At 43.8% G+C, this 19,758-nt stretch overlaps 1 protein-coding gene across 3 annotated transcripts in view; it reads right to left on the reverse strand.

Moving 5' to 3' along the window:
- TTF2 (transcription termination factor 2) overlaps positions 1 to 19,758 on the reverse strand; it is a 1,006,608-nt gene that overhangs the window by 798,254 nt on the left and 188,596 nt on the right. For all 3 annotated transcript variants that reach the window (XM_069635774.1, XM_069635772.1, XM_069635773.1), the window contains exon 8: positions 1,901 to 2,095. In XM_069635774.1, coding sequence (XP_069491875.1) covers positions 1,901 to 2,095 — 195 coding nt within the window. The remainder of the gene's footprint in view (positions 1 to 1,900; positions 2,096 to 19,758) is intronic.

Below are 19,758 nucleotides of genomic sequence, written 5' to 3' on the forward strand. Positions count from 1 at the left end.
TTGTAGGCCAACAGCAGAACATAGGCTTGGCTTAATATGTATTAATACAGCAAAATAGAGACCCGGCTTTGGAATACTTCAGTCCAGCAGATCGAATAGACTAGAACACACCTTGTAGCTGCTACTACTGCAAGTAAACAATTCACCTACTTGTGGCACTCCTCAAAGGAATAGGGACCAGTTTTCCGAGGTTAACCTTCCCACCATGCACCTAACTACAATGCTGCCTGCAAACCCCTGTATGTGGTACCTATATCCTGGGAGTTACACTAGCATTTTGAATATTGAACCAGAGGCACCCAATAACAACAAATCTCTTATTCAGGAACCTGACATTACATTAGGGGATCAACAGAAGCACATTAGATGTCGATCCAATATACTTCTTTTTGATTGATCAATATTTGCGGTCACATTCCAACTTCAACTTCTCTAGACAGCATCATATGCCAGATGTAAACAGACATATAGGCTCCGTAAAACATGTGACAAGGCCCACGGAAGCTTCACAATGCCGCGGTCCCTCTCTGACCTTTGAAAAATTGAGTTTATTTTTCTTGACTTTGCGCAGTTCCTTACGGCAGTATTCTTTATCCATATCAGTGATGTCATACACATCTTTACGTGATGGCGCCACATACATCTTATCCACATCCTTTCTCCACTTTATGAACCTCACACGAAGCAGTCAGCATGACGCGACCACTTTGTTTACATTCATGACATCACTCACGTTTATATGTGATGTCACAGCAATGACTTACATATCTACCGCCATCTTGGGAGCCGTGATCACAGCGCGCGGCTGGATCGGCTCCCTCAGCATTTCCGTTTGAATCTTGTAAGTATACTTGCCACTTTATCACATACTGTGATGTAGCTACAGGGTGAATGGCACCCTCATTGACAACCATCCTAGTACATACTGAACACCGTAGGTGTTTGGCTGTTCTTTAACGAGTCATTCTGAAGTTACTAACACATGGCGCCATCTTTCAGGTTGCCACTGATGAGACTTCGTGCTCACAATTATTCACTTGAAGTCCAACAACCACCTACTCTCAATAGAAGGTCTGCTTACCAATTGCCAACTTGGCCATTGAGCAGTAAGAATCCACCCTACCTAATCACATACTGTATGCATTAGTAGGAAGCACTTTTTACACATTGTTTCTTCCACCAAAGGGGATTCTGAAGACCTCTGAAATCCATATTATTTGGAGCAACATTGTTTAGCATTTCTCCACCACCCTTGTACACTACAAAATATGCTTTACCATACTTTTTAAGAAGATTTTTATTTAGGTAACAACTGATGTATGAAACCACTTATTAGTTTAGGCTTCTGGGCACTATTTGTAATGCTTTGGGTTAAAATGAATTACAGATCTAGTGATTTATAAGAATATTAGATTATGAATCTACGTTATTAATTAGCACTGAGGTTTTGTTAGGATGAATAAGATCCTCCATCGTATTGACACATGTCTAAGTTTGTCTTTGACACTATGAGTTGTTCAAAATCCAATTCTGACATTTGTTTAAATTTTTTGTATTTGTAGAATATTATGATCGTTGAATGAATAATTACAGCCCCTGATGAAGAGAAATCATCTCGAAACGCATTGGGCATATTCATATGAAAGATAAATCATCTTTGAGAACAAATTTATTCTGAAGTTTGTACCCAAGTCATTTGGTTTGAATGCCTTTTTTCTTAAAAAATATACTTGTATAGAATGTAATCTGATTACTATATTTTCACTGAATTTCACTTAGGGGATATAAATCAATTGAGCTTTCACAGCCATAAAGTGTGCAGGGGACGGCAGTTCCCAAATTGGGAACTTACTTTGTCTCCATTTGCAAACCCCTGTATGTACACATCAATAATCCTCACCTCCATACGCCTGGCTGTAGTGGTGACTAGATCCAAACGCGGATGTAGAGGACAGTCCTTGTAGCCCTAGGGAGCTTGTGTGAGGGTCCTGGAAGGAGAGAGGTTTAGCCACAGGCATGGTACTTTGGTGGCTAAAGGGATTGAACGGCTCAAGCAATGTAGTCTTCCATTGGGACACAGCTTTAAGATCATTTCCTAGAAGGTAAAAAGAACATTCAATGCACATGAGACAGAACAGTACTATCTTGTCAAAGTCTCACACCACTGTCACCGTAAAAAGCCTGAGAGGGGAAGCATGTAGCCATTGAACATCGTCACCCCAGCCTATGCAAAATAACTGAGTGCAGTCTTAAAATTACAACTGCGTGCACATTTTCCCAAAATAGTAAATGTTGCTTTGAATCTCTAAAAAAGACCAGATTATTCTCTCAGGAAAAACACAGCTTCATTAACAACCCTCCCTCCCCCCACACCCTGAAGTTACTTTACATTGCCAGTACTTATTCAGTAATTCAGTATGCATCTGCCATTGCAGGGTTAGGGTGGCCTCAAAAGTACCTTAGTCCCTCAGAGCGTTCTCGCACAGCTGGCTGCCTGGGCTTTATTGGGTGTTGGTTGTCCGAATTATAGCGAGGCATAGCCAAACACCAGGGAGGTGTCCTTACAGGAAACCGCTAAATTGGAAGGCAAAACGTCCTAAACTGTACCTCTGGCGAGAGGCCCTGCACTTGAAGCTTTTTACTGATTTATAGACACTGAAGGAGTTCAAATCTGCTGCATTATCTGGGAACTGACCTCTAAAGTACCCCTACCTCTCAGGGTTGGGGTGTTCCAATGGCACCCTGTGCTGGTCTTCTCGTACGGATGCGTACAAGTCACTTGGTTGGTGACAGTCACCCTGTGGATGCCCTAGAGGCCCCTCATGTAGCAGGAATCTAAGGGGTGTTGGTTTACAAATTCATGCTTATGGTCATAGTTTCTACTCACTTCAGAAGGAGCCAAAAATAAATCTGTCTGGATACATGAGGGCTAGGATTCTTGAGCAAAATCCAGATCCTGAGTATCGGTCCAGCAGGTAGCCCAGGAAAGTTTGAAGACAGGAACCACCAGTGATAGGGTGGCGGCCAAATGATTATATGGATGCACCAGCCTGTTTGGAAGCAGAGCCTGCACCCAGCTCCCAATGTTTTTATTTGTTAGGCAAGATTGTATGCAGTACCCTTTGGGTGCACTACAATAACCCTGACCTGTTGGAAATCGGAACCCAAACCTTTGGTATAAGTCTGTACTACACAGGTTGGTAGCATGATTGAGCAGCCAGGCTTATTTCAAGAGGGGTCAATGTGAGCTGTAGGGGAGTTACACAGATTCACGGTGACAAGGACTCAAACTCTTACACACAGGGTTTCTTGATTAAACAATTATTAATTTGTCAGTTAGAATAAGCCTTCTTCAGAAGCGGGCAATATAATATCAACACAAATACACTCCAAAATACACATTGTTAATATTTCTAAATCAGTAAGTAAGCTTCTGGGATGGCACACAGACACTTCCTACACCCTCGGGTGACTTAATTAACTAGGACACAGTGGACATTAATAGGTTACTGTTAGCATTTAGAATCAGACTTAAGTTTTTCAAAGAGAAAGGTTAATAGGATAAAACAAGAGATATCACAATTATTCTGAACGCGGGAAAGTACTTTTGAACACCCCTCCCCAATGCAAAGTTAGTTAACTCCTTCCTGGGAAGACCAAACAATGTCAGAGGGCAGAAGAGTCATTCAGGGAGCCAGGCAAGGCCAAAGTCAATTGGGCAAAAGTCTAGGTGAACTGAAGCACTTCTCAGAGGTAGGATAAAATCTTGCACAATGTTTTTAGAAGTCTTTGTAGAAAAGAAGAATTCAAAGTAGGGCCACAAGCTGTTTAGGCTTGTGAAGTAAAGAAGCCGTTAGCAACTCTACAGGGCAACCAAGACAGGTCTCAGCAGATAACAAGTGAGGTTTCACAAGAGGCAAGTTCTTAGACTGCACAGTACCTTTGTTTAGAAGAAAAAGGACTTTGGCTGGCTTCTGTTCCTGTGCAGCACTGCATATCCTGTGTTCCTGGGCTTCAGTCGTGGGGACAAGAGGTAGGACGTGTGGAGGACTCCTGCAATGCAACGGGACGGTCAGTGACAGAAAAGGACCAACTTCTATTCAGTGGCACTTCACGGTTTCAACCATCTACGAGAGGATGTCCATGTGGCTTACTTTGGAGTTGATTGGTCCCACCAACTCAAGGGGAGAAGTCGTCCTTACCGGGCTTCTCTCGTCAAAATAAATTTGGAGTTTCAGCACAGCAGCAAGCCTTCACTGAGCAAACCAACGGTCCAGGAGTTGCAGCAGGCGTCCTCTTCAAGTTCTTCTTCGGATTCCTTCGTCCAGTGGTCGATGCCTTCCAAGCCAAAAAGCAGCATCTTTTATGCACGTTTCTCCCATTCATTCCAGCCTAGCTGTCAGTCAACAGGCAGGTCGGCTGTCCTTGTCGGATAGCCAACCGGCCAATCACCCAAGAGTGCATTCCTGTCTCCTAGGAGACTAAGCACAGGGGGTTTTGGGCACCTCCCTGGCTTACTGCCCCCACCAGCTCATTTTCAGGCTACCCTCGGCCTCCTCCTCTCCTTCCCTCATCTCCGACTGTCTGTCTGCTATCCAGGAATGGTGTGCCGCCAATGACCTCTGCCTTAACGCCAGTAAGACTGAGATTCTACTCATCGGCACACCCACTCCCTCCTTTCCTGCAGCTCTCTGGCCGGCCTCCCTTGGCCCCCTTCCTGCCCCTACCTGCAAAGCTAAAAACCTCGGGGTCATCTTCGACTCCACACTCTCCTTCTCCCCTCATATATCTGACGTCTCTAAGAAGTCACACTACCAGCTGCACCTCCTCAGAGGTATTCTTCCCTTCCTCTCCTTCCCCCAGAAGCTCACTGTCTCCCGAGCCCTGGTTCTCTCAAGGCTGGACTACTGTAACAGCCTCTATCTTAATCTGCCTGCCTCCACTCTCCGCCCTCTGCAACTTATCCAGAACAGAACTGCGAGACTTGTCCTTGGCCTCAAGCCCAGGGACCGTATCTCTCCAGGACTGAAATCTCTTCACTGGCTCCCAGTGGCTGCGAGGATTAAGTTCAAAACCCTCTGCATTGTCCACAAGGCCTTCTGGGGCCTGGGGCCTAAATACCTTCAACTCTCTCTTCCTAAATATCTGCCTTCACGAGCCCTTCGCTCATCCGTCTCCAACTCCCTCATGGTCAGCCGCTTCTCGAAGCAACGAGCTGGGGGTAGATCTCTCTCCGCAGCAGGGGCCTCCCTCTGGAACAGCCTTCCTGCCTCCCTGAAACTTGAGGAGAACCATCTCCGGTTCCGGAAGCACCTCAAAACCTTCCTCTTCGCTTCTGCCTTCTCTCTCCCTCTCCCTTGCTAAACCTGCTAAACTCCCCACTGAAGTCTGCACTAAACCTGCATCTGGGCCACTCTGTGACCTCGGTCCAGGGCCCAGCCACTCTCCACTTGCACTGCCTCCCTGGCTCCCCCTGCACTGTGGGACTGTCACTGCATCCCTACAGCCCCCTTCCCAGCACTTGCTCTGCACTTACCTCGCACTTGCCACCAGCTGGCCCTTTTATTTATTATTTATTATTTTATTACGCTACTTACCTTGTACTGCACTTTCCCCCCCACCTCCTCCCCCTGCACTTTCTCCTTTTCCCCTTACCTCTGCACTTGCACGATCTGAATGACACCTGGCCTAGTAGGATCGTTTGTCTGTCTTCCCCTTGTTTCCCTCCCTCCCTGCCTCGTCGCGCCTTGAAACACTTGTGTATAGGCGCGTTACAAATACCATATCATATCATATCATATCATATCACCAGACACCCTGGAGCAAGAGGTGTGCTTCACTCATGAATCCCGCCAAAGGCAAAGCGAACAAAAGGACAAAACCTGGTTTGGTGCGCAGAGTAAATCTCAAGAAGGACCATCCCACAAACAAATGGCGAGAAAATACGACTGGGCCATTTTAACAAAAATGGCACGATTGGGTGCTTTACTGCAGCTGCGAACGCAGCCAGCAGTAAATGTACCCCACAGTAGTTGAAAGTAAACCACTGCCACCAGCGATTCATCGAGGCAAGGGTAACAAATGTTACATGAGAAGCTAGACAAAGGGGATACTAAGTAACCCCTCCAGCACCCTATTGTAAGATGGTGTGTGCTGGGTCTAGAAAGTTACAATGCAAGTAAAGTCAATTTCACTTTACTGCTCTTGGAAACCGTAGTTTATCCAAGAGAATGTATTTAAACCTTGGGGAAATCTGAAAGACTTCCCTGTGTCACTGCACTATGGAGTTTGTCAGACTCCACACCCAAAAAAAAAAAAAAAAAACACAAAACACAGAATTAAAAGTACAAAGTCCCAAAGTTCAGCAAAAGAGCTGGGGGTCTCTAAGGTGGGAGGAATTTAGCAATAAACTGAACATTCTCCTTAACACTATTTAACCTTGCAGTCGGCGGCATTACCTTCTCGGGACCACCTAACCAAAGACGGGCAAAAGAAATCCTTGCCTTAGCAACTAGACAAGACCAGTCTGGAGGCTTAGCTCTGCTGGAGTTTAAGACCAGACAGAACTGGCAGAATATTGTTCCCTAGCCAAGCTCTGGCAGCAAAAGGTGTAGTACGAGATGGCCTAACCCGCTAGACAGTTTCAAGTGTCAAGGATTCCTGTTCTCAAAAAAACCTCTAAAGAGATGAGAAAGGAAGAAGAGATACACAAAGGACGTATCAACAATAACAATCACAAAAAAAACATGTGAAGCACTCTTGCTGTGCTCCTGGAACATGAGAGGTGCACCTCTTCAAGACCTATTCAAAAACAACTGTGATCTGCAAACCTTTGACTTCATATGCCTCCAGGAAACGTGGTTAACAGCACAACCGACATGTGGTGGATACCAAACCTTGATGAATCCTGCCATTACTAGATCTAGGGGTCGTCCATCAGCGGGACCGATTACCCTGATCAAGGTGGAGGCAAATTTTAGGATCACTGACTAATAATCTGAATCCATTCATGCAAATCACAATGCTGAAACCCACAATAAAGAGACAACAAAAATGGAAACGTCCAAATCAACAAATAACAGCCTAATGGCAATATTTAACCTCTATTGATATTTATTTTTAATATTGATATTTTATTTCTATCACGCTCGTACACAAGTGTTTCAGAGCGCGACAAGGCAAGGGAGGGGAGGGGAACAGGGGAGAACAAAACCGCGCTCTTACTAGGCCCAGTGACATTGAGAACGTGCAAGTGCATGGGAGAAGTGGAGGAGAAAAGTGCATGGAAGGGAGAGAAGTGGAACGTGCGGAGCAAAGGAGAAACAGATAAATAATAAATGAATAATAAAGGCAACTAACAGTGGTAGTGCAGCCAGCAATTTGCAAGTGCTAGGTTTAAGGCAGCAGACGGGGTAGGGCTAATAAGTGCAGGAAGAAAAACGGGGGGCTGTATGGGTACAGATACAGACCCCAGTGCAGGGGGTGGCCCGGAGGCAGTGCGTGAGGGTGGCAGGGTGAGCAGATACCTGGGCCCGGAGGACAGAGGGTGGCCAGGAGCACTGTGCCAATATTGGAGTACAGCTGGTATTCAAGAAGCAGCCTTCTTAGACATAGTTCTATCTCACATTGACAAACTACTGATGACGGGCACTGTTAGGGAGAATTCTCTTCTATTGCTAATTTCCCTTACCTATGGAGTCCCCCAGCAGCTTTGCTGGATTTGAAGGGTTTATTTTTTTCTCCTGCTAAGAGCGAGACCCTTTTTCCCCACTCTTAGACAGATTGCTAGTGTGTGTTTTAGGCTATCTTGTGTGCTTATGGTCTATGGGGTTTTTCTCACCCTCATAGGAATCATCTTTTTACATGTGTGGTACACAGCACCTTCCATGCAGTACCACACGGGTGTCGTAGCGACCCCCAAACATAGACTTCATAACCTGGGACTGACTACCGTCTCCCAGGGCATGTAAAGTCCCCATTGACTTTACTAGTCAATTCTTATGAACAAAACCAGTACAACCCATCTTACTATGGAGGTACTGGGAAAGGTTAATAGTTTTTCCCTAGGGTTCATTTTCGAGGGGATACCGTACAGTGCCTCTCTCAAAAGTTTCTGGCTGGTGGCAGTTGTTACTACCATAAATATTCGACCGCAAATATTTCCCTATGGGATTTTCCCATTGTTCGAGGCTAACACTTTTACGGACAGCCTCCAACATACTGCCGGTTTATTTTAATATTAACTTTACTCCGGTAGGTTTTTATTGCCAGAACTTCGGGGATCCTTTGTTCATCCTTTTGGCGGGCGTCTGCACAGAAGCCCTCCTCTCGGCGCCACTGAGTCTGGGGTAGACAGGATGTGTGGGAGGGGGAATAGGCACCCTGGACAGGGTTGTCAACGCGACCCAAGTCTCACTCTGCCCTGATAGGCTGGGGGAGGGGGGTTCTCCCGCCAAGAGAGCCACCCCACTGTGTGAGTGACAGCTAGGCTGTATGAATGGGGGGTCTTGCTGCATAAAAGCAGGGTCCTGAGGACTGGAGGCCAAGACGTTGCAACTGGAACTAAGAAGCCGAAGAAGAGAGAAGCCAAAGACATCTGCAACGACTGAACCACCGGTGAAGCCCTGCTGCATATCCTCACCACTTTTCTCCAACGACTCGAGAAGATATTCACCTGTCTTTTTCCCTTGAGCTGGTGGGGCCAACCAGTTCGCCAATCGCCTTCCAGGACCTGCCTTGGTGGAATCGCCAGTGCCAAGTACTAGGAGACCGGATAGCCAGACACCCGTCCACCACGACCACGATTTTAAGGAGCGTACCTTTTATTCGTTGGGCAGCACCGCGGCTGGTTTCATCCCTGGGCATTGCAGTAACTCGAATCTTCCTCCACAACAAGAGCCCCTCTTCCTCTGCTGGATCTCCCGAACTGCATGAACAGCCAGGAACTACTGCCACCGCAGGAGCCTCTTCCACTTTTAAAGGGACATTGTTCCAACAGGCCTCCCTTTTTATTGGGTACTGCTAAAGGTGTTTTAAATCCTTTACTTACCTTCTGGGCTGGCAGCCTTTTCGTCTAATCTAACATTATCTTTCTACGTCCTGCAACCGCCTTTTCAATCGTTTAACAAAGACTTGACTGCAGCTACTAGATAATTTTGAACCTAGGCACTTTGCCTTGTACCACTGACTCTGGCAGAAGCCTCTTGACTCTGGCTAAATCTGTTACAACTGCCTTCTGTAGGTTGTTTCTCTGCAAGAAATGTGTTGGTGCAACTAACTCTTATAACCACCTTTTCCTTCCCACTTTTTAAACTTGTGAAGTGCCATTTTTGCTCGGGTTTCACCTAAGTATTGCACATGCTAAAGTACTGCCTTGCCTAACTTGTTCACAATCTTCTTGGGGAGTGTTGCTGGTGTGTTTAAGAGTATATTCCTGTATAACTTGGCCTTTCCCTCCCTTTAGAGAGATTGTTAGAGTGCCATTTCTGCTTGGTTTTCACTGTGCCATTTTGCTCAGTTTTCACTCTTGCTCAAACTTGTCAACAATTTAATTAGGGAGTTGTGTATACTTTTCTTGACTGATTTAACTTGCTTTTATAATAGTGTTGTGTGTGAACATCAGAGTGTGTAAAATAAATATATATATTCTATTTGATACAAAGCTTTGGTCAGTGTTTCCTTGCTCCATAGTTATGTAGTCCTAATGTGTAAACCCTGAACACTGCTCATCTCCCTCTTGGGATAAGTCTGACTGCTCAGCCACAGCTACCAACTAAATCATTGTGGTACAGACGGACACCAAAGGGGATTTATTGCATATACCTGTAGTCTTAAAGGCATGGTCTAGTAAAATTTTTTATTGTGCCTACGGGTCGGCCATGTTTTTTTAAGCCTAAGTGGCTCGATTTTAGAAAACTTTCCTATGGACCTTACCAGAGTTTTCGTCCATTAAACGCACGCGAAAACAGGCACCAGGGAGCCGCCATTTTGTGATAATCCCATCACTTGCCGCATCGCCCTGGCTGACCTGCTTCTGCGGCACTAAATCAATTCCCCCGCCCCTGAGCCTGTCATCAGCAGACTGGTACCGCCCATTTCCCAACGCCAAAGCACGTCTTGCGTCAACATTCGCTGCGCTTCAGCTAATGACGTGTCGCCATGGAAATGGCAGGACGCCTCTTTCCTCAATAAGTATAAACAGACTGTTTCACAACACACAGCAGCAGATTTTCGATTCCATTCCTCTCTGTGTTACTTAGAGTATTTTGTGACTCGTTTCTGTGCTCTGGTCAGCTACCTTTGCCGCTTTTAGCCCGTGTGAACACCTGTACCATCTCGGTAAATTATTTTACTTCGTTTACCACACAATGGCTACAATAAATCCCTACATGTACGAGCCCGAGTATACCGAGGAGGAACTACTGGAAAGGGAAGCACGCGAAAACGATGGGGATTCGGACGGCAGTTGGCAGGACGAATCAACAGATGAAGAGCCTGGGCCTAGTCGCATGGACGGCGTCTCCACCTGGTGCACATGCAATCGGTGTGAGCTAATGCCAACTGAGGAGAACTGCTGCTGCCGGGAAAACTCGGGATGCCTGGCCTACATTTCGGAAGGCGAGCCACGACCGCAATGCATCACCGAGCTGCCAAACTTCAGGGCAGCCTGCCTCACATGGGCCGTGTTGAGAATAATGATGGTGCTTATGCACGAACTTCGCGCAACTGTTCGCCCTCGTAATCCGAGTAACGAGTAAGTATACTCTGCTTGTCATGCCACTCCTATTTCATGTTCTTCTACTATATCCAAAATTACATCTACATATCATTGTAATGCATGTAATTCAATCAATAGTGTGCATTGTCTAGATAGCATTTGTCCGTGCAGAATGCCATTAGTTACAAGAATTGTCATTGACAACAAACGTTTATTAAACTTATCTTGGTCATTTAAAAACAGTTTGTTTCATTCCTTTTCACAGGTGGTACAGGCTGGTGGCCTATCGTTCCTTTACATGGTGGCTCCACGGGAGGCTTGGACACCACGTTCGAAGAGTGATACCCGCCTGTGCCGTTCGTGCCATTAGAGAAACGTTCCCGAGTGACAGCGGTCAGTACAGGGGATTTTTCTCTCGCTGTGCTGCAACCTGACCTGTATAATCTTTAAAGTCGTGTATTTTTGCGTCATGACAATAAGATACAAAATAAAACACCACATATATTTTAACAACGGTTGTTTCGATTTTTTAAATGAATCAAGTGTCTCCATTCAAGGATGGACGTCAGACATCTGTGCTCCGAATGGGTGAAGGTCTGGTCGCTGTGAAGCAGGGTGGTCACTATATATCTAAGCTAACATAACATTCTCGATAATGCATGCACTAAATAACACTTGTTCAAAGTCTTTCAGTAGGTTATGTGTCTATAAACGTCACATATATCTATACTAACAATTACCATTGGATTATACAGGCCTTAGGGTTTTGACCACTATAATACACCGGTTGAAGTGTGGGTCTGTGCTCACAAGAATCTCCGGTATGTGGCATTTGTCGACATTCCGCAACCGGTGAGTCAAGTGTCCGGATTTAGCTTTAGGCCTTGCGGTAGTGTGTAGGTATCCGAACGGATTAATTGATATTGTAGGTGTTCTATCCCTTGTAATAATTTCGATATTGATGTGTATAGTTTTTTTAATGACATTTATCAATATATTCTTTTTCGATTTCATAACCCACAAACGCAATGTATATATATGGGAACAGGGAACTGTGCTGTATTGAGCATTTTTCAAGTATTCTGTCGCCTTACATGGCTATTTTTAATATTGGCATTTCATTATCAATCATTAATTTACCTTTACAACTTCTTGACTATCCCTTGAATCTGAAGCAAGAACATTCTACATCCTTGACGTGGTCGCAGTTATCAACCACTTCTAGCGCGTATCAGGTAATCTTACTAGGCTAATCCGCTACACAGACTTGTTTTATGCATGTCAAGTAATAATTTTATTCTACTGTGTAATTATTTTACCGAAGGATTGGTTAGTGCTTTCCAATTGATATACACCTTGGTTATCGTCCACTGGTGTTCGTTTTCAGTTATGATTAGTGTTATCCATACTAATGCAAGTACTGTCTTTCAGGGAGATGCTGAAGCGTCCGCCACATCTACAACATTTCTAGATGTTCTTCACCAGAAGGAGGTATGGATACTAACAGCTCCATCGAGTGTCATCATCAGAGCTGGAATTCTTGTCGTTTGATTGTTCTACACAATGTTTCGTGGTTAGCCGTTGATATGTACCTGTGCTGTCGACCCCAGGTGTGTGTTATGTTTTCACTATTGTAATCCTCACTAATGCAAGTACTATGTTTCAGGCAGTTGATGGAGCGTCAACCCCTGCACTTGATGCAGAGCCTGACATTCAAGTAATTCCAGGGGAAGTGGAAGCGGGACCATGCGTATACGAATCGGCGCAACAGCTTTCGGAAGTCCATAGATATAAGTCCATTTGCAACATCCATAGATATTCTTCAGCAGCACGAGGTATGGATACTGACAGCTCCATCATGCGTGATCATATAACGTGATTCCATTTGCTATACTTTCTTCCCTATTAACGCAAGTGCTGTGTTTCAGGGAGACGACGAAGCTTCCACTACAATCACAACATCCAATTTAGATGATGCAGATGTAAATAAATCGGAGAAATAAGTCTATGAAATGTGATCATATTTAGATTTTCCTTGATTCTTTTAGACAATGCATCATTTGTGGTTATCTCTTTATATGTACCTGTGCCGTCGACCCCAAGTGTGTGTTATGTTTCCAATATTGAATACCATACTAATGCAAGTACTGTGTTTCAGGGAGATGCTGATGCCTACTCTCCAATACAACCATTCATGGCAGTCCATGCAGAGCCAGAGGTATGGATACGGACAGCTCCATTGAAATAGATCATCACTGGTCGAATACTTGTCGTTTGATTGTTGCACACAATGTTTAAATCGTGTTTGGCTATTGAGATGTACCTGTGTGTTTGTCCTCACGTGTGTTTTATGCTAACAATATTTTGATACATAGTAATGAAAGTACTATGTTTCAGGGAGACGATGGAGCCTCATTCCGTGCGGTCTATGCGGATATAGAAAATAGTCGTTGCAACGCAAGAGGAAGGGAGGACATAAAGAAACGAATCGGAGCTACAGCGTGCACATGTTGAAGGTTGAGTCAAAAAAGTTGCAAAGAAAAAAAACAAAAAAAAGGTTACAAACAGTTCATAATTTTAAAAAAATGTTTGTGCTGGGGACTATTTATGTTTTTTTCCCAGTCAATTGGACTACACTTTATCTTGTGTTTAAACCGAACATCCCTTTTCCAATCTCTCCTCCAGTTACCCAGTGGGTGTCAGAACTATACATACACAGACAGTGAAGCGAATGAGAGATGTTGCTTGCCAGACCATGTACACTATGGAGGAACTATTAATTGAGGCGAGGCGTGTTCAGGCTCGAGATGCTCATGTCCAATGGCCCGAACATGAATTAACTGTGTTTGGAGAATACAGCAAAGTTGCATTGGACCATTGCTACAGTGCGACCGCACCACCACAAGAAGATGTTATCGAATGTATTGAAGATAGCTCTGAAGTAGTTGCAGATCAATTCACACAATCTACACCCGCCAAAAATTTGCCACCCAAAAACCTGTCGACATTGTTGCGTTCTCCCATCAATGTTGAAGTAATAGATGTCGAAATGACAGAATGAACCAGCCGCAGCATTCATAAACGCATCAGAACTTGATATCAGCGATATTACTTTCCAATGTGTTGAAATCTCCACAACGTCACAGGCCGAAACAACGTTGACGCAGGATGACAGTCTAATAAAAGAGAGCAAATACATTGTATTCGACAGTTGTTTGATGGAAATTTTAAGTATGCTGAAATGTGTGCATTCCGTTAGAGGGAAAGTATGTGGGAAGCCATTGATTAATGTGACTCGTCAAATAAAAGGCAGTAATGTCAAAATAAATGCCACCTGTAGATTAAATAATAGGTTCTCATGGTCTGCACAACCGATGCTTGGGAAACTGCCAGCAGGCAATCTACTGTGTGCAGCTGCATCACTTTTTAGTGGCTCCAGTTTTAGAAAGTTAGAGGCTTTCTTTCAGTTTGTGGGACTACATTTCATTTCTAAAGCGCTGTACTACATATACCAACGTGATTATCTGTTTCCGGCCATTAGTGATGCTTGGAAAATTGAACAATTGTCTCTAGCAAGTACATTCGAAGGCAAACTATTCAGGCTAGCCGGCGATGGACAGTGCGACAGCCCTGGATTTTCTGCCAAGTACTGCACCTACCACTTTCAGGACATGGATAGTAAGAAAATTGTGAGTTCGGTGGTCGTGCAGGTAACACAATGTACATCGCCAGTGGCCATGGAGAAACCAGGATTTATAAAATCAGTGGAATATCTACAATCAAGGGGAATGCACATCGACCTCATAGCCACGGACAGACACGTTTCAATTGCCAAGACAATGAGAGAGCAGTTCCCACATATTAATCATCAATTTGACGTATGGCATCTTGCTAAATCAATCAATCAATAAGAAAATCTCGGCTGCAGGAAAAAAAAAAAGGTTTTGAAAGTATTTGGCAGTGGTCCCATTCTATCACCAACCATCTTTGGTGGAGCTCAAAAACTTGAAGGGTCAGTGGAAATACTACTTGAAAAATGGTGGTCACTGATGCACCACTGTACCAACGTTCACCGCTGGACAGAAAATCAAGATTTCCACCAGAGGAGGCACGGAAGAAGAAGTGGTTGATTCCATCTTCAACGACACACAAAGCCATTGAGAAGATTGCTTTCGACAAAACTCTATCAAGAGATTTGAGAGGACTGACAGAATTCTGTCACACAGGAGATTTGGAGGTGTTCCACAATATGTGCCTAAAGTACAGGCCAAAGCGCTTGCATTTTAGCTTTCGGGGCATGAAACATCGCACTCTACTAGCGGTCTTGGCCCATAACAGCAATGTCGGACGTGAACAATCTAGGACTAGGGGTAAAGTAAGGATGCCTCGCTACACTAAGGTGTTTTCAAAACGAAGTAAGCAATGGGTGATCAAACCAGTCTATGATGAAATGCAGTTCGACTTTGTGAAAGGCCTTATTGTTGCTGTGTTAGAGAAGAACAGATATGGAATTTTGGACGTTTCTGTGCAGAGCAGTGATCCATTGCCACCGAACATTGCGACTGTGCCATGCCCACCCAAAGCACAGCTGGTTGTGAAGTACAAATCCCGGTTTAAATAATTGCAATACGATTGTCTTTTTGTAGATAAATGTTATTGTACAGTGTACCTGTAACCCTAACCCCTATCTTCACCATCATGGGTGGCGAACAAGCTGGGTGTCATCTTTGAATTCTCTCTATTCACCTCATATATGTGTATGTATATATTTTTCTGATGTCTCATCTCATGTAAATGTAAATGCTGCGCACTGTTGCGCACTGTTAACGGAGGGGAGGCTTGCGTATTGCATATAATAAAAACAAACAATAAATCTCACTTTTAACTCAACTCCTGTGGTACTTTATACTTTCCCTGACCTTCCGCCAAAAATTAAATGTCTCCATTTGGGCTGCAAAGCTCGCAGACAACGGGGACAAAATTGGGGGACTTGGAACGCGCCAAGCGGGCCGTGGCATTTGGGAGAGAAGCCAGTTTGCACTTACACATTGAGGCGCACTACATAGAGGGATTCTAAACTTCAAGTTCTCACAGATGCCGATACTACGTGATGTTGCAAATAAAGAATGCGAAGGACAGCGGCTTTGATTTTCAGCTCGCGCCCAGATGAGGCCCACAAGTCGCAATGGAACTATAAGGGTCTATTGTTTTTTGACCTTGAGACAGGGACCATGCCGAGAGAACTACATTTGAAGGGAGTGCGCAATAACGTAAGAGACAATAAGGCAGAAAATTCAGAAACTAGACCGAGTTTCATTTTAGTTCAGTATACGAAAAATCGTCGTCAAGAGCACGGTCCGTTTTACAGACTGCATTACGATGAGACACAATGGAAATTTCAAATATAATGAGTAAATCTTTACACGCTTTTATACCGGAATGATGATTTAATGAATGGATACATGAATAAATGAATGAAGAGCTAGGAAAAGCAAGGAAAACGTGTTCGTAGTGGGTCCACTGGTCTCACCGATCTCGGTCCTTGGCCCAGCCAGTTTTCCCTGCACTACGGGACTGTCTCTGTATCCTTCAGCCCCTTCTCCCGGCATTTACCTTGCACTTGCCACCAGCTGGCCCCATTTATCTTGTATTCGACTAAACAGTAACGTCACGGAGAGAGGCGGGGAATATGAATGTTTTGATAATGTCAGGCTCAGGGGCGGGGGATTTGATTTAGTGCCGCAGAAGCAGGTCAGCCAGGGCGATGAGGCAAGTGATAGGATTATCACAAAATGGCAGCTCCCTGGTGCCTGTTTTCGCATGCGTTTAAGGGACGAAAACTCGGGTAAGGTCCATAGGAAAGTTTTCTAAAATCGAGCCACTTAGGATTAAAAAAACATGACTGACCCGTAGGGACAATAAAAATGTTTACTAGACCATGCCTTTAATCTTCTGTAGTGCTCCCTAAGGGAACTGCACAGGATTTTGCCTAACAGGCACTTATGATGAAATCAGAATATTCGGAGACCTGAATATTCACCAATACAGCACAGAAGGTCAATAAATACCTGAAGGTAAACTAACTTCAAAAGCAAGAATACGGAAATGGAAAAACTAAACCGGATACCCGCCAATAATGTTGGTACACATAAAACAAGATTAAAACTGACCAGTGATGGTAATGGAACTCCAGCATTACTTGATTACATCTATATACTAGAGACTATGACTCACAAGAGCGAGAGGATCGAAGTAATATCGACAGAACGAAGTGACCATCATCATTAACTGTCATTGACATGGAAAACGCAAACAATACAAATATAGAAGTTGGAACCAGTTAACAGTTCTATAGACTAAGGATATCTGAAATACAGTTCACCTCGGGGAAAGCAAAATTAGACTATCCGCTACTACTTATCCCATTCAGACGTAACAAAGGTCCAATAAATCATGGAAATCATCAGCGTGTATATAATATACAGAAAGAATTGAGGAAGAAACTGAAAGATACGAAAAATCAGAATCAAGAATCCAGATTGAGAACCTTAAAACTACTAAAGCAACAACATAGGAACTGGACAAAAACAAATCAAGCTCAAATACTACAAAATGATGCAGAAAAGAGGCTCACATCTCTAAATAAATAAGAGAAATACCAAAGATCTTTGGAAGCTAATTAATGACAAAGACGACATGGGTAAACTATTATCAGGGGTAACAGAAAGACAGTAGATTGTAGATTTCTACACTCTAGTGGAAATGACATCAAGGAAAAAGAACAGCACTCACAACAAGTGTTATGGGAAATAGGATGGGATTGTCTTGACATTTTAAAATCAGATACAACATCTAAACAGCTCAACAGCACATGGGCATGATGGCCTGAGCAACTCAAAGAAGAAGAACCCTGAAACAGTGGGCGGATATATGCTACCACTTATTTAATACCACAAACATCTACACAGAAATACCCATGACATGGAAAACCGCAATTCTAATTCCTATTCACAAGCAGAACAGAACCATGCCGGTAAACTACCGACCGATTGCCCTGCTAGATCCGTTGGGAAAACTTTTTGCGAGAGCAACTCAGAATAAGGGATTGACTAAGAATGTTGGCACAAATATGCTAAAACACAAAGCACACCAAACAAAGGCGAATTCATACTCTATTTTCAGGGATTTACAACAAACGTTTGACTCTGTGAACCGACAAAAACTATGGGGCAAATTAAGATCCTGGAACTGCCCTAAAGACATACTAGACCCTATAATCGCACTATATTCTCTGACAATAAAAGTGTGACTATCCCAATAAGGAGCAGTGACAAAGTAGATTCCAACAACTTTGGCCTTAAAACAAGATTGCCCTTTTGCAGCAACCTTGTTTATTCTTTACATATCAGCTCTAATTACAACTGATGTTCCCATAACTGGAGACCCCCCCAAAATTGAACAATGTGAAAATTCCATGCATGCTCTTCTCAGATATTGTTCTATTAGACAAAACAGAAAATGGACTACAGAAAAGACTAACAGCTTTGGTCCAATATACAGAAAAAAACCAATCTTCAAATCAATAAAAAAACGGAAGTGATGGCACTAACTCAGTTTCATCAATCATTCGATTCTGTAGTTTCGTCAGCATACCCATGGCCTCTGTTAAGGTTCCACTTTCGTCATGAGATGGTATAAATGTGCAACATGATTCTCAGATTTTTGCACAAACACCTCCATCCATAGCTGTGATCATGTCAAGGAGATATCTGTTCTGGAGAGTCAGTCGAATTGCTCTCAACTCTTCTTTGATTGCATTGAATCCCTTTATGGTTGTGTTGATGGTCTGCAGCAACTCCCATCTGGTTATCTGCAACTATTTAGTATTTGCTCCAACCTGAACTCTTGGCATCAGAATCGTCGTGAACACTGATGAGGTGAGGCTGAACAGCCTGTGTTCATACACGATTGCATGAAAAGCTTCTTCTGATTTGGCAGGAAAGTAATTCTCTCTCCTCATTCGGCTCATCAGTTTCACAGATCTTTTTCCTCAGGTGAGCATCTGCTTTCGGTAAACAGTCAATATTAAGGTCACTTTTTGGAATCATCAATGCTGGAACATGGACATTCACCAGTGTGCAAATACCTCCCCAGTTCTTCGGCAGCCTGATATCTGATTTGGATTCACATGCCCAATAATGATCCATGATCACTGCAGTACCATGTACCATTCCTGGAGCGTCAAAAACTCGTCCACAGTTCTGATTCTCTCCCATTTTCCTTGTGCCATTTTTTCCTGAAGCAGAATTTTGGGTTCTCCAATGGCACTATCTGCAAGGGTCCTCCTCTGTCCTCGACCCATGTCAATAGTTTAGCAAGTCTTGGCCATAATGGCTTGCATCAATTTTGTACTATGTCAATGGTACCTTGGTAACGACCTATGACCATCCATGCTCTGCAAATCACTACTCCTTTTTCCCCCATCCGTCTGGTGGAATCACTGTTCCCCAGATTTGCATTTGGCCTCCATTCTTCTAACTTTGAGCTTCTTCTGGAGTTTTTCCTTAAGGTTCAGTTTTTGGTTGGTCTCTCTTCTGATCTCTGTTCCTTTAACTCCTGGCTTCTCATATCTGATCACAATGTTCTTTGTTTTTCCATTGATTCTTGTCTTTATGTCCTGGACATAATCGTCTTCCTATGGATCCATTGCTGTAGTTGCCTATTTCAGTGAAGCATCACTTCCCAGAACTGGCCTCTGGTCTTGCACACTGCTACGTGTGATAGACAGTGCGCCGTCTGCACATCTATTTCAACAGCTACAAAAATCTTTGATTTCCCCATGCGGTAAGGTAGGAGTGCACAAACAAAGCATTCTTCCTCGGAATTTCGTCTTCCAACTTCTTTCATATGTTGGTACCAGATGTTATTTCCCCAAGTGTGCGGTGCTGTCCAAGTAGTCGTTTAGTTCGTTAATGTCTTCTTGTGTGCTGATACTCAAGGTTTACATGTAGTTTGCTATCGTCACATCCTTAATAGCATCC

The sequence above is a fragment of the Ambystoma mexicanum genome, chromosome 7p (genome assembly GCF_040938575.1).
Source record: "Ambystoma mexicanum isolate Mex_15411 chromosome 7p, UKY_AmexF1_1, whole genome shotgun sequence".
NCBI classification, from domain to species: domain Eukaryota; kingdom Metazoa; phylum Chordata; class Amphibia; order Caudata; family Ambystomatidae; genus Ambystoma; species Ambystoma mexicanum.